Source organism: Saccostrea echinata, unplaced genomic scaffold (genome assembly GCF_033153115.1).
Source record: "Saccostrea echinata isolate AGI-Se365-2 ecotype Australia unplaced genomic scaffold, CSIRO_AGI_Sech_v1 ptg000056l, whole genome shotgun sequence".
Lineage (NCBI taxonomy): Eukaryota > Metazoa > Mollusca > Bivalvia > Ostreida > Ostreidae > Saccostrea > Saccostrea echinata.
Window position 1 is genome coordinate 9,574,197 of NW_026889805.1, and position 14,634 is coordinate 9,588,830.

The 14,634-nt window shown below is 33.9% G+C and overlaps 1 protein-coding gene across 1 annotated transcript in view; it reads left to right on the plus strand.

The window, feature by feature from the left end:
* The first annotated feature begins 1,480 nt into the window (after window positions 1-1,480).
* Window positions 1,481-14,634, plus strand: part of LOC133173336 (zinc finger protein ZPR1-like) — a 28,638-nt gene continuing 15,484 nt past the window's right edge. The window contains exons 1-5 of the mRNA XM_061308325.1: window positions 1,481-1,503; window positions 2,263-2,414; window positions 2,497-2,658; window positions 13,463-13,547; window positions 13,785-13,855. Of these exons, the coding sequence (XP_061164309.1) occupies window positions 2,307-2,414; window positions 2,497-2,658; window positions 13,463-13,547; window positions 13,785-13,855 (426 nt within the window). The 5' untranslated portion in view covers window positions 1,481-1,503; window positions 2,263-2,306. The remainder of the gene's footprint in view (window positions 1,504-2,262; window positions 2,415-2,496; window positions 2,659-13,462; window positions 13,548-13,784; window positions 13,856-14,634) is intronic.

The window sequence follows — 14,634 nt, forward strand, 5'->3', positions numbered from 1 at the left end:
TTGCGTCTAGTAGGATAAAAATTCTATTTTATCCAGTGGTTTAACTCTTGATAAGTTAACTTTCAATCGCTCTTTGGATCTTCGTCAATATTCATTTCCATAAAATCCCGTTAAACACGAGCTCCTCATTACTTTACTGGTACGGTGGGCACTCATTGCTATAAAGTTATATTTTTCTACACTTGAACATAATATCTGTTGTTATTTTTCTTTTATGATGAAGTTACATATTCCATGTGACCTCTTGTGGTTTAATATGTATATTACTGATAAATTTAATATATTTGATAAATAATTTTCAATAAGAGATTTACAAAGTGATATTTGCAATTATTCTTGTTTTTGTTCTAAGTACATCGTTTTAAAAACAATAATTATATCATAATCTAACTTAATTTACTATTTTTATAAAGAACAAGGCCATTACGTACAAAATAAAACGAAATAAAGGCGAAAACTTATTTTTTTTTTCTGATTTCCTAATTGAAAATTAACACAAACGTGCCTCCGTAGTTAAATCCGACTTTTGACCAGGTTAAAAAAAGATCATCGTTTTTATTGGTTTGAGTTATTTGATTGGTTGGCCGGATAATCGAAATTGAAAGTAAAGAACATGATTGACAGGTGTAGCATCGTTGGAGAAGGAGGGAATTTTCTTTTTAAGTAAAACTGAGAATCATTGCACTTGTTTACGTACGTGACGTTTTTTGTCAAATGTTTGAACGACTCTGCGCAAAAAATTGCACGTTGAATTTCCGATTTTTTTCACTCAGAACATCGATAAATATCTACATTTTATTCCACATGGTTTAAAATTATGCGCCATTCTACGCCATTCTATGGAATTGAACACAACCATTTTTCTCTCCCAAATGGTCAGTAAAATTCGTCTCCGATATGGGAGATTGTCCACCAAACGGGGGATAAATGACCATTTGGTGGGGTGTGCCCAACCTGATTAAGACCTGTTACTGAATCAGCCTTATCAAGTTTTAACTGTGTAGTGCCTGTGTTCTTTATTTTTGAAAGTCTACCTTCAACACCGTTAATAGTTCAAGCTAACACAATGTTGGTATTGAAATAAACTTTCAAGAGGCCTAATAATGCTTTAACTTCCCATTCATTAGCACGTGTATGGCAGCCATTACCTTCAATTTTTCGGAAAAGACCGAGTGAGGGCGCTCCTTTATAAAATATATAAACTTATACGGTTCATGTCAAACTAATTAATCCCGAGAATCACACTGAGATTATTTGGGTGAGATTTGTTTGACAGAGGGGTCCTGACAGAGCAAATGTTAGACGAATTTAAAAATCTTGAAAAATTAAAAGAAGGACATTTTTAAGCTACAAAATTTCAATATTATATTTATGAATATACCCGGAATTACTAACCGATCGGTACTTTCTTTCTTTTACAACTCTCATTGGATATCCGATGTTATGACACATGGTTCGAAAATTATTCGAGAATATTCAAAGTAAATACGGAGGGTTCGTTTTGTGAGTAGTAAATATCTAAATTAAGTACATGTATATGTAGCGAAATCATGAAATATTTAAGAGTTAGTATTTTTAGAAATGTACACACGTACAGGTTGGACAACATCGAGATTCACTTTTCAAAGTGGATGACTACAAGTTTGATATTTCAATCAGAGTACAAACAGATTTATTTTTTTCTTAACATATTTTTAAAATTGAATGTTTCATTAGGGACGAAATTGTTCTATTCACTATTCTAATCCCATCATTAATACACTGGACACGTGCACCTGCAATGTATACATAGCATTGACTTGTAACTTTTTAAATTATTTTTGTATGAAATTTAAAAATTATATTAGGATGAGACGGTGTAACAATTCTATGTAATGGTTTTGTACTAAGAACATTTAACAATAAGGGTTGTTAAATTACTTTATTTATGCCAAAGAAAAAATGTGTTTGTTTATTGGTGTACCCAACCAGCCCTAATTTTCTGCTTTTTTTTTCTGTGTAAAATCTTGAAAGTGTTTCTTTAAAATGTAAAAGTTTATATTATTATAAGCATGATAAGGTCTTTTTTAGTCCTATTTTTGGAGTTGTTGGGTAGATTTTATGGCTAGAAGAAGAGAGCTGCAAATTGTCTTTTAAAAAATTATAATTCAAAGTTATGCTTTTAATTAAAATAAAAATTACTTACCAACCCTACTTTTAACCTACCGACCCTACTTTTATTAGTCTAACATGTTATAGTAAACAAGCATTTTTTTTTGTTAGAGCTTATCTAGACTTGTTCCCCACTGTTCATCAATAGTTTCATCATGTCATCAGAAGCCACCAGCAAACCCTTGTATCGAGACATTAGCGCAGAGGATGAAGATCCAGAAATAGTGGAAATTGAAAGTTACTGTGTAAACTGTGAAAAGAATGTAAGTATTATTATTCCATTTCTTATAAATGACATGTTATGATTTCTCCTGTATTATGAAAGTTCATACTTTGATATTGCAGGGAATTACTCGGCTGTTTCTAACAAGGATCCCGTTCTTTAAAGATGTGGTTGTTTCCTCCTTTACATGTGATAACTGTGGTCTCCACAACACGGAGCTCCAGCCCGCAAATAAAATACAGGAGAAGGGAGTAAAATATGTCTGCACAATAAACAATATCAAGGTTAATTTCATCATTACATCCTATATCACAAGTTCTGTTTGTACAATAAACAATATCAAGGTTAATTTCACCATTATATCCTGTATCACAAGTCTGTCTGCACAATAAACAATATTAAGGTTAATTTCACCATTACATCCTATATCACAAGTCTGTCTGCACAATAAACAATAATAATATCACCATTATATCTTATATCACAAGTCTGTCTGTACAATGAACAATATCACCATTACATCCCATATCACAAGTCTGTCTGCACAATAAACAATATCACCATTACATCCCATATCACAAGTCTGTCTGTACAACAAACAATATCACCATTACATCCCATATCACAAGTCTGTCTGCACAACAAACAATATCACCATTACATCCCATATCACAAGTCTGTCTGCACAATAAACAATATCACCATTACATCCTTTATCACAAATCTGTCTGCACAACAAACAATATCACCATTACATCCCATATCACAAGTCTGTCTGCACAACAAATAATATCACCATTATATCTTGTACCACAAGTCTGTCTGTACAACAAACAATATCAGCATTATATCTTGTATCACAAGTCTGTCTGCACAACAAACAATATCACCATTATATCTTGTATCACAAGTCTGTCTGCACAACAAACAATATCACCATTACATCCCATATCACAAGTCTGTCTGTACAACAAACAATATCACCATTACATCCCATATCACAAGTCTGTCTGCACAATAAACAATATCACCATTACATCCCATATCACAAGTCTGTCTGCTCAACAAACAAAATCATCATTACATCCCATATCACAAGTCTGTCTGTACAACAAACAATATCACCATTACATCCAATATCACAAGTCTGTCTGTACAACAAACAATATCACCATTACATCCCATATCACAAGTCTGTCTGCACAACAAACAATATCACCATTACATCCCATATCACAAGTGTGTCTGCACAACAAACAATATCACCATTACATCCCATATCACAAGTCTGTCTGCACAATAAACAATATCACCATTACATCCTTTATCACAAATCTGTCTGCACAACAAACAATATCACCATTACATCCCATATCACAAGTCTGTCTGCACAACAAATAATATCACCATTATATCTTGTACCACAAGTCTGTCTGTACAACAAACAATATCAGCATTATATCTTGTATCACAAGTCTGTCTGCACAACAAACAATATCACCATTATATCTTGTATCACAAGTCTGTCTGCACAACAAACAATATCACCATTACATCCCATATCACAAGTCTGTCTGTACAACAAACAATATCACCATTACATCCCATATCACAAGTCTGTCTGCACAATAAACAATATCACCATTACATCCCATATCACAAGTCTGTCTGCTCAACAAACAAAATCATCATTACATCCCATATCACAAGTCTGTCTGTACAACAAACAATATCACCATTACATCCCATATCACAAGTCTGTCTGTACAACAAAGAATATCACCATTACATCCCATATCACAAGTCTGTCTGCACAACAAACAATATCACCATTACATCCCATATCACAAGTCTGTCTGTACAACAAACAATATCACCGTTATATCTTATATCACAAGTCTGTCTGCACAACAAACAATATCACCATTATATCTTGTATCATAAGTCTGTCTGTACAACAAACAATATCATCATTACATCCCATATCACAAGTGTGTCTGCACAACAAACAATATTACCATTACATCCCATATCACAAGTGTGTCTGTACAAAAAACAATATCACCATTACATCCTATATCACAAGTCTGTCTGCACAATAAACAATATCACCATTACATCCTATATCACAAGTCTGTCTGTACAACAAACAATATCACCGTTATATCTTATATCACAAATCTGTCTGCACAACAAACAATATCAGCATTACATCCTATATCACAAATCTTTCTGCACAACAAACAATATCACCATTACATCCCATATCACAAGTCTGTCTGCACAACAAACAATATCACCATTACATCCTATATCACAAGTCTGTCTGTACAACAAACAATATCACCATTATATCTTATATCACAAATCTGTCTGCACAACAAACAATATCAGCATTACATCCTATATCACAAATCTGTCTGCACAACAAACAATATCACCATTACATCCCATATCACAAATCTGTCTGCACAACAAACAATATCAGCATTACATCCTATATCACAAATCTTTCTGCACAACAAACAATATCACCATTACATCCCATATCACAAGTCTGTCTGCACAACAAACAATATCACCATTACATCCTATATCACAAGTCTGTCTGTACAACAAACAATATCACCATTACATCCCATATCACAAGTCTGTCTGTACAACAAACAATATCACCGTTATATCTTATATCACAAATCTGTCTGCACAACAAACAATATCAGCATTACATCCTATATCACAAATCTGTCTGCACAACAAACAATATCACCGTTATATCTTATATCACAAGTCTGTCTGCACAACAAGCAATATCACCGTTATATCTTATGTCACAAGTCTGTCTGCACAACAAACAATATCACCGTTATATCTTATATCACAAGTCTGTCTGCACAACAAACAATATCACCGTTATATCCTATATCACAAGTCTGTCTGCACAACAAACAATATCACCGTTATATCTTATATCACAAATCTGTCTGCACAACAAACAATATCACCATTATATCTTGTATCACAAGTCTGTCTGTACAACAAACAATATCACCATTACATCCTATATCACAAGTCTGTCTGCACAACAAACAAAATCATCATTACATCCCATATCACAAGTCTGTCTGCACAACAAACAATATCATCATTACATCCCATATCACAAGTCTGTCTGTACAACAAACAATATCACCATTACATCCTATGTCACAAGTCTGTCTGCACAACAAACAATATCACCGTTATATCTTATATCACAAATCTGTCTGCACAACAAACAACATCACCGTTATATCTTATATCACAAGTCTGTCTGCACAACAAGCAATATCACCGTTATATCTTATATCACAAGTCTGTCTGCACAACAAACAATATCACCGTTATATCTTATATCACAAGTCTGTCTGCACAACAAACAATATCACCGTTATATCCTATATCACAAGTCTGTCTGTACAACAAACAATATCACCGTTATATCTTATATCACAAATCTGTCTGCACAACAAACAATATCACCATTATATCTTGTATCACAAATCTGTCTGCACAACAAACAATATCAGCATTACATCCTATATCACAAGTCTGTCTGTACAACAAACAATATCACCATTACATCCTATATCACAAGTCTGTCTGCACAACAAACAAAATCATCATTACATCCCATATCACAAGTCTGTCTGCACAACAAACAATATCATCATTACATCCCATATCACAAGTCTGTCTGTACAACAAACAATATCACCATTACATCCCATATCACAAGTCTGTCTGTACAACAAACAATATCACCATTACATCCCATATCACAAGTCTGTCTGTACAACAAACAATATCACCATTATATCTTATATCACAAGTCTGTCTGCACAACAAACAATATCACCGTTATATCTTATATCACAAATCTGTCTGCACAACAAACAATATCACCGTTATATCTTATATCACAAGTCTGTCTGCACAACAAGCAATATCACCGTTATATCTTATGTCACAAGTCTGTCTGCACAACAAACAATATCACCGTTATATCTTATATCACAAGTCTGTCTGCACAACAAACAATATCACCGTTATATCCTATATCACAAGTCTGTCTGCACAACAAACAATATCACCGTTATATCTTATATCACAAATCTGTCTGCACAACAAACAATATCACCATTATATCTTGTATCACAAGTCTGTCTGTACAACAAACAATATCACCATTACATCCTATATCACAAGTCTGTCTGCACAACAAACAAAATCATCATTACATCCCATATCACAAGTCTGTCTGTACAACAAACAATATCATCATTACATCCCATATCACAAGTCTGTCTGTACAACAAACAATATCACCATTACATCCTATGTCACAAGTCTGTCTGCACAACAAACAATATCACCATTATATCTTGTATCATAAGTCTGTCTGTACAACAAACAATATCATCATTACATCCCATATCACAAGTGTGTCTGCACAATAAACAATATCACCATTACATCCCATATCACAAGTGTGTCTGTACAAAAAACAATATCACCATTACATCCTATATCACAAGTCTGTCTGCACAATAAACAATATCACCATTACATCCTATATCACAAGTCTGTCTGCACAACAAACAATATCACCATTACATCCCATATCACAAGTCTGTCTGTACAACAAACAATATCACCGTTATATCTTATATCACAAATCTGTCTGCACAACAAACAATATCAGCATTACATCCTATATCACAAATCTTTCTGCACAACAAACAATATCACCATTACATCCCATATCACAAGTCTGTCTGCACAACAAACAATATCACCATTACATCCTATATCACAAGTCTGTCTGTACAACAAACAATATCACCATTATATCTTATATCACAAATCTGTCTGCACAACAAACAATATCAGCATTACATCCTATATCACAAATCTGTCTGCACAACAAACAATATCACCATTACATCCCATATCACAAATCTGTCTGCACAACAAACAATATCAGCATTACATCCTATATCACAAATCTTTCTGCACAACAAACAATATCACCATTACATCCCATATCACAAGTCTGTCTGCACAACAAACAATATCACCATTACATCCTATATCACAAGTCTGTCTGTACAACAAACAATATCACCATTATATCTTATATCACAAATCTGTCTGCACAACAAACAATATCAGCATTACATCCTATATCACAAATCTGTCTGCACAACAAACAATATCACCGTTATATCTTATATCACAAGTCTGTCTGCACAACAAGCAATATCACCGTTATATCTTATGTCACAAGTCTGTCTGCACAACAAACAATATCACCGTTATATCTTGTATCACAAGTCTGTCTGTACAACAAACAATATCACCATTACATCCTATATCACAAGTCTGTCTGCACAACAAACAATATCACCATTATATCTTATATCACAAATCTGTCTGCACAACAAACAATATCACCATTATATCTTGTATCACAAGTCTGTCTGTACAACAAACAATATCACCATTACATCCTATATCACAAGTCTGTCTGCACAACAAACAAAATCATCATTACATCCCATATCACAAGTCTGTCTGCACAACAAACAATATCATCATTACATCCCATATCACAAGTCTGTCTGTACAACAAACAATATCACCATTACATCCTATGTCACAAGTCTGTCTGCACAACAAACAATATCACCGTTATATCTTATATCACAAATCTGTCTGCACAACAAACAACATCACCGTTATATCTTATATCACAAGTCTGTCTGCACAACAAGCAATATCACCGTTATATCTTATATCACAAGTCTGTCTGCACAACAAACAATATCACCGTTATATCTTATATCACAAGTCTGTCTGCACAACAAACAATATCACCGTTATATCCTATATCACAAGTCTGTCTGTACAACAAACAATATCACCGTTATATCTTATATCACAAATCTGTCTGCACAACAAACAATATCACCATTATATCTTGTATCACAAATCTGTCTGCACAACAAACAATATCAGCATTACATCCTATATCACAAGTCTGTCTGTACAACAAACAATATCACCATTACATCCTATATCACAAGTCTGTCTGCACAACAAACAAAATCATCATTACATCCCATATCACAAGTCTGTCTGCACAACAAACAATATCATCATTACATCCCATATCACAAGTGTGTCTGTACAAAAAACAATATCACCATTACATCCTATATCACAAGTCTGTCTGCACAATAAACAATATCACCATTACATCCTATATCACAAGTCTGTCTGTACAACAAACAATATCACCGTTATATCTTATATCACAAATCTGTCTGCACAACAAACAATATCAGCATTACATCCTATATCACAAATCTTTCTGCACAACAAACAATATCACCATTACATCCCATATCACAAGTCTGTCTGCACAACAAACAATATCACCATTACATCCTATATCACAAGTCTGTCTGTACAACAAACAATATCACCATTATATCTTATATCACAAATCTGTCTGCACAACAAACAATATCAGCATTACATCCTATATCACAAATCTGTCTGCACAACAAACAATATCACCATTACATCCCATATCACAAATCTGTCTGCACAACAAACAATATCAGCATTACATCCTATATCACAAATCTTTCTGCACAACAAACAATATCACCATTACATCCCATATCACAAGTCTGTCTGCACAACAAACAATATCACCATTACATCCTATATCACAAGTCTGTCTGTACAACAAACAATATCACCATTATATCTTATATCACAAATCTGTCTGCACAACAAACAATATCAGCATTACATCCTATATCACAAATCTGTCTGCACAACAAACAATATCACCGTTATATCTTATATCACAAGTCTGTCTGCACAACAAGCAATATCACCGTTATATCTTATGTCACAAGTCTGTCTGCACAACAAACAATATCACCGTTATATCTTATATCACAAGTCTGTCTGCACAACAAACAATATCACCGTTATATCCTATATCACAAGTCTGTCTGCACAACAAACAATATCACCGTTATATCTTATATCACAAATCTGTCTGCACAACAAACAATATCACCATTATATCTTGTATCACAAGTCTGTCTGTACAACAAACAATATCACCATTACATCCTATATCACAAGTCTGTCTGCACAACAAACAAAATCATCATTACATCCTATATCACAAGTCTGTCTGCACAACAAACAATATCATCATTACATCCCATATCACAAGTCTGTCTGTACAACAAACAATATCACCATTACATCCTATGTCACAAGTCTGTCTGCACAACAAACAATATCACCGTTACATCTTATATCACAAATCTGTCTGCACAACAAACAACATCACCGTTATATCTTATATCACAAGTCTGTCTGCACAACAAGCAATATCACCGTTATATCTTATATCACAAGTCTGTCTGCACAACAAACAATATCACCGTTATATCTTATATCACAAGTCTGTCTGCACAACAAACAATATCACCGTTATATCCTATATCACAAGTCTGTCTGTACAACAAACAATATCACCGTTATATCTTATATCACAAATCTGTCTGCACAACAAACAATATCACCATTATATCTTGTATCACAAATCTGTCTGCACAACAAACAATATCAGCATTACATCCTATATCACAAGTCTGTCTGTACAACAAACAATATCACCATTACATCCTATATCACAAGTCTGTCTGCACAACAAACAAAATCATCATTACATCCCATATCACAAGTCTGTCTGCACAACAAACAATATCATCATTACATCCCATATCACAAGTCTGTCTGTACAACAAACAATATCACCATTACATCCCATATCACAAGTCTGTCTGTACAACAAACAATATCACCATTACATCCCATATCACAAGTCTGTCTGTACAACAAACAATATCACCATTATATCTTATATCACAAGTCTGTCTGCACAACAAACAATATCACCGTTATATCTTATATCACAAATCTGTCTGCACAACAAACAATATCACCGTTATATCTTATATCACAAGTCTGTCTGCACAACAAGCAATATCACCGTTATATCTTATGTCACAAGTCTGTCTGCACAACAAACAATATCACCGTTATATCTTATATCACAAGTCTGTCTGCACAACAAACAATATCACCGTTATATCCTATATCACAAGTCTGTCTGCACAACAAACAATATCACCGTTATATCTTATATCACAAATCTGTCTGCACAACAAACAATATCACCATTATATCTTGTATCACAAGTCTGTCTGTACAACAAACAATATCACCATTACATCCTATATCACAAGTCTGTCTGCACAACAAACAAAATCATCATTACATCCCATATCACAAGTCTGTCTGTACAACAAACAATATCATCATTACATCCCATATCACAAGTCTGTCTGTACAACAAACAATATCACCATTACATCCTATGTCACAAGTCTGTCTGCACAACAAACAATATCACCATTATATCTTGTATCATAAGTCTGTCTGTACAACAAACAATATCATCATTACATCCCATATCACAAGTGTGTCTGCACAACAAACAATATTACCATTACATCCCATATCACAAGTGTGTCTGTACAAAAAACAATATCACCATTACATCCTATATCACAAGTCTGTCTGCACAATAAACAATATCACCATTACATCCTATATCACAAGTCTGTCTGCACAACAAACAATATCACCATTACATCCCATATCACAAGTCTGTCTGTACAACAAACAATATCACCGTTATATCTTATATCACAAATCTGTCTGCACAACAAACAATATCAGCATTACATCCTATATCACAAATCTTTCTGCACAACAAACAATATCACCATTACATCCCATATCACAAGTCTGTCTGCACAACAAACAATATCACCATTACATCCTATATCACAAGTCTGTCTGTACAACAAACAATATCACCATTATATCTTATATCACAAATCTGTCTGCACAACAAACAATATCAGCATTACATCCTATATCACAAATCTGTCTGCACAACAAACAATATCACCATTACATCCCATATCACAAATCTGTCTGCACAACAAACAATATCAGCATTACATCCTATATCACAAATCTTTCTGCACAACAAACAATATCACCATTACATCCCATATCACAAGTCTGTCTGCACAACAAACAATATCACCATTACATCCTATATCACAAGTCTGTCTGTACAACAAACAATATCACCATTATATCTTATATCACAAATCTGTCTGCACAACAAACAATATCAGCATTACATCCTATATCACAAATCTGTCTGCACAACAAACAATATCACCGTTATATCTTATATCACAAGTCTGTCTGCACAACAAGCAATATCACCGTTATATCTTATGTCACAAGTCTGTCTGCACAACAAACAATATCACCGTTATATCTTGTATCACAAGTCTGTCTGTACAACAAACAATATCACCATTACATCCTATATCACAAGTCTGTCTGCACAACAAACAATATCACCGTTATATCTTATATCACAAATCTGTCTGCACAACAAACAATATCACCATTATATCTTGTATCACAAGTCTGTCTGTACAACAAACAATATCACCATTACATCCTATATCACAAGTCTGTCTGCACAACAAACAAAATCATCATTACATCCCATATCACAAGTCTGTCTGTACAACAAACAATATCACCATTACATCCCATATCACAAGTCTGTCTGTACAACAAACAAAATCATCATTACATCCCATATCACAAGTCTGTCTGCACAACAAACAATATCATCATTACATCCCATATCACAAGTCTGTCTGTACAACAAACAATATCACCATTACATCCTATGTCACAAGTCTGTCTGCACAACAAACAATATCACCGTTATATCTTATATCACAAATCTGTCTGCACAACAAACAACATCACCGTTATATCTTATATCACAAGTCTGTCTGCACAACAAGCAATATCACCGTTATATCTTATATCACAAGTCTGTCTGCACAACAAACAATATCACCGTTATATCTTATATCACAAGTCTGTCTGCACAACAAACAATATCACCGTTATATCCTATATCACAAGTCTGTCTGTACAACAAACAATATCACCGTTATATCTTATATCACAAATCTGTCTGCACAACAAACAATATCACCATTATATCTTGTATCACAAATCTGTCTGCACAACAAACAATATCAGCATTACATCCTATATCACAAGTCTGTCTGTACAACAAACAATATCACCATTACATCCTATATCACAAGTCTGTCTGTACAACAAACAATATCACCGTTATATCTTATATCACAAGTCTGTCTGCACAACAAACAATATCATCATTACATCCTATATCACAAGTCTGTCTGTACAACAAACAATATCAGCATTACATCCTATATCACAAGTCTGTCTGTACAACAAACAATATCAGCATTACATCCTATATCACAAGTCTGTCTGTACAACAAACAATATCACCGTTATATCTTATATCACAAGTCTGTCTGCACAACAAACAATATCACCATTATATCTTGTATCACAAGTCTGTCTGTACAACAAACAATATCAGCATTACATCCTATATCACAAGTCTGTCTGCACAACAAACAAAATCATCATTACATCCCATATCACAAGTCTGTCTGCACAACAAACAATATCATCATTACATCCCATATCACAAGTCTGTCTGTACAACAAACAATATCACCATTACATCCCATATCACAAGTCTGTCTGTACAACAAACAATATCACCATTACATCCCATATCACAAGTCTGTCTGTACAACAAACAATATCACCATTATATCTTATATCACAAGTCTGTGCAACTAATCAACAGTGTCTTTACCAGAGCGTTATGAAGAGAGAGTAAAATGTTTTGTCTACGGTTTAGGGATCAGTATGTATTCTTTATCAATTTACGTCTCTGTTAAAATAAAGAAAAAATCTAAATGACATACTTATACATTACTTTGTATCTTTAAGGATCTAAACCGACAAGTAGTGCAGACAAATCATGCAACTATATCCATTCCAAAGTTGGAATTTGAGTCTCCACCAAACAAAGGAGGTAAGTTTGTTGTCAATGGAATATGACCATTGGGATAACTACAGTGTACTCCTCTGTAACCCAACTTCTATTAAGGACTTGTTAATTTGTATCCCTTTTATGTGTGGCAAATTTATAAATATGATTTATCAAATAGATTGGAAACAGATATTCTCAAATGAAATCCACATGTTCTATGGATGTTTGGATATTGCTGAGTTTTATCTATTTTTAATCTATTTATTGTGATGGTTTCAGTACTAACAACTGTTGAAGGTGTAATAGACCGAGCTGTGGAGGGCCTTTCTCAGGATCAACCTGTTCGTAAAGTGAGTACTGAAGAGAGCATTAAATACAACAGATTTTGAACAAACTTAAATCTGCACTTTGTAAGAAAGGAAAGGTTTTTATGAAGTTTTGTCTCTTCTGACCCAGTGATTCTCTAGGAAAATTTTTAAAGACTCTATCAAATTTTCACCTTTTCTTAATCATCTCTCAGGAAAATTGGCATGCTCTTCATTTGAACAAACTTGAATCTCCTGCACTCCATGATGCTTTTTGGCAAATTGGTTGGAATTTGCCCTGTGGTTCTGGAGGAAATGTTGAAAATATGAAAAGTTTAAAGACAGACAAACATCCAGATGGATGCCATACATACTGTACGTGTACTTATATTGGCGTATTCAAAATTTAGCGCAATTACTGGGTATGGAGTTGTTGGCGAAATCATGAATTAGCGTTGTACATGTCCGTGCCATATATTGTATTTATAAATGATTTCTTAGTGGTATTCATGAATTAGCACATCGTTTTCTGCGCCAAAGCCGCTAAAATATGAAGCCCGCTTATTAAAGTACACATACAGTACACTATCTGATCAGAAAAGCTCACTTGAGCCATGGCTCTGGTGAAAATAGAAAAAAATATAACATTAACGTGTTCTACCACTCATTAGAAGTACATGCCAATCGTTATTTTGTACGTTTAGAGAGTATTATTAATATACAATTATTAATCTAAAAGTAGATAAAAGAAAAACATGCTTTACAGTTCTGCTAGAATGTTGCCTTCCTTTGTCTGCAGATAATGTGATGCTTATTTTTTTTTT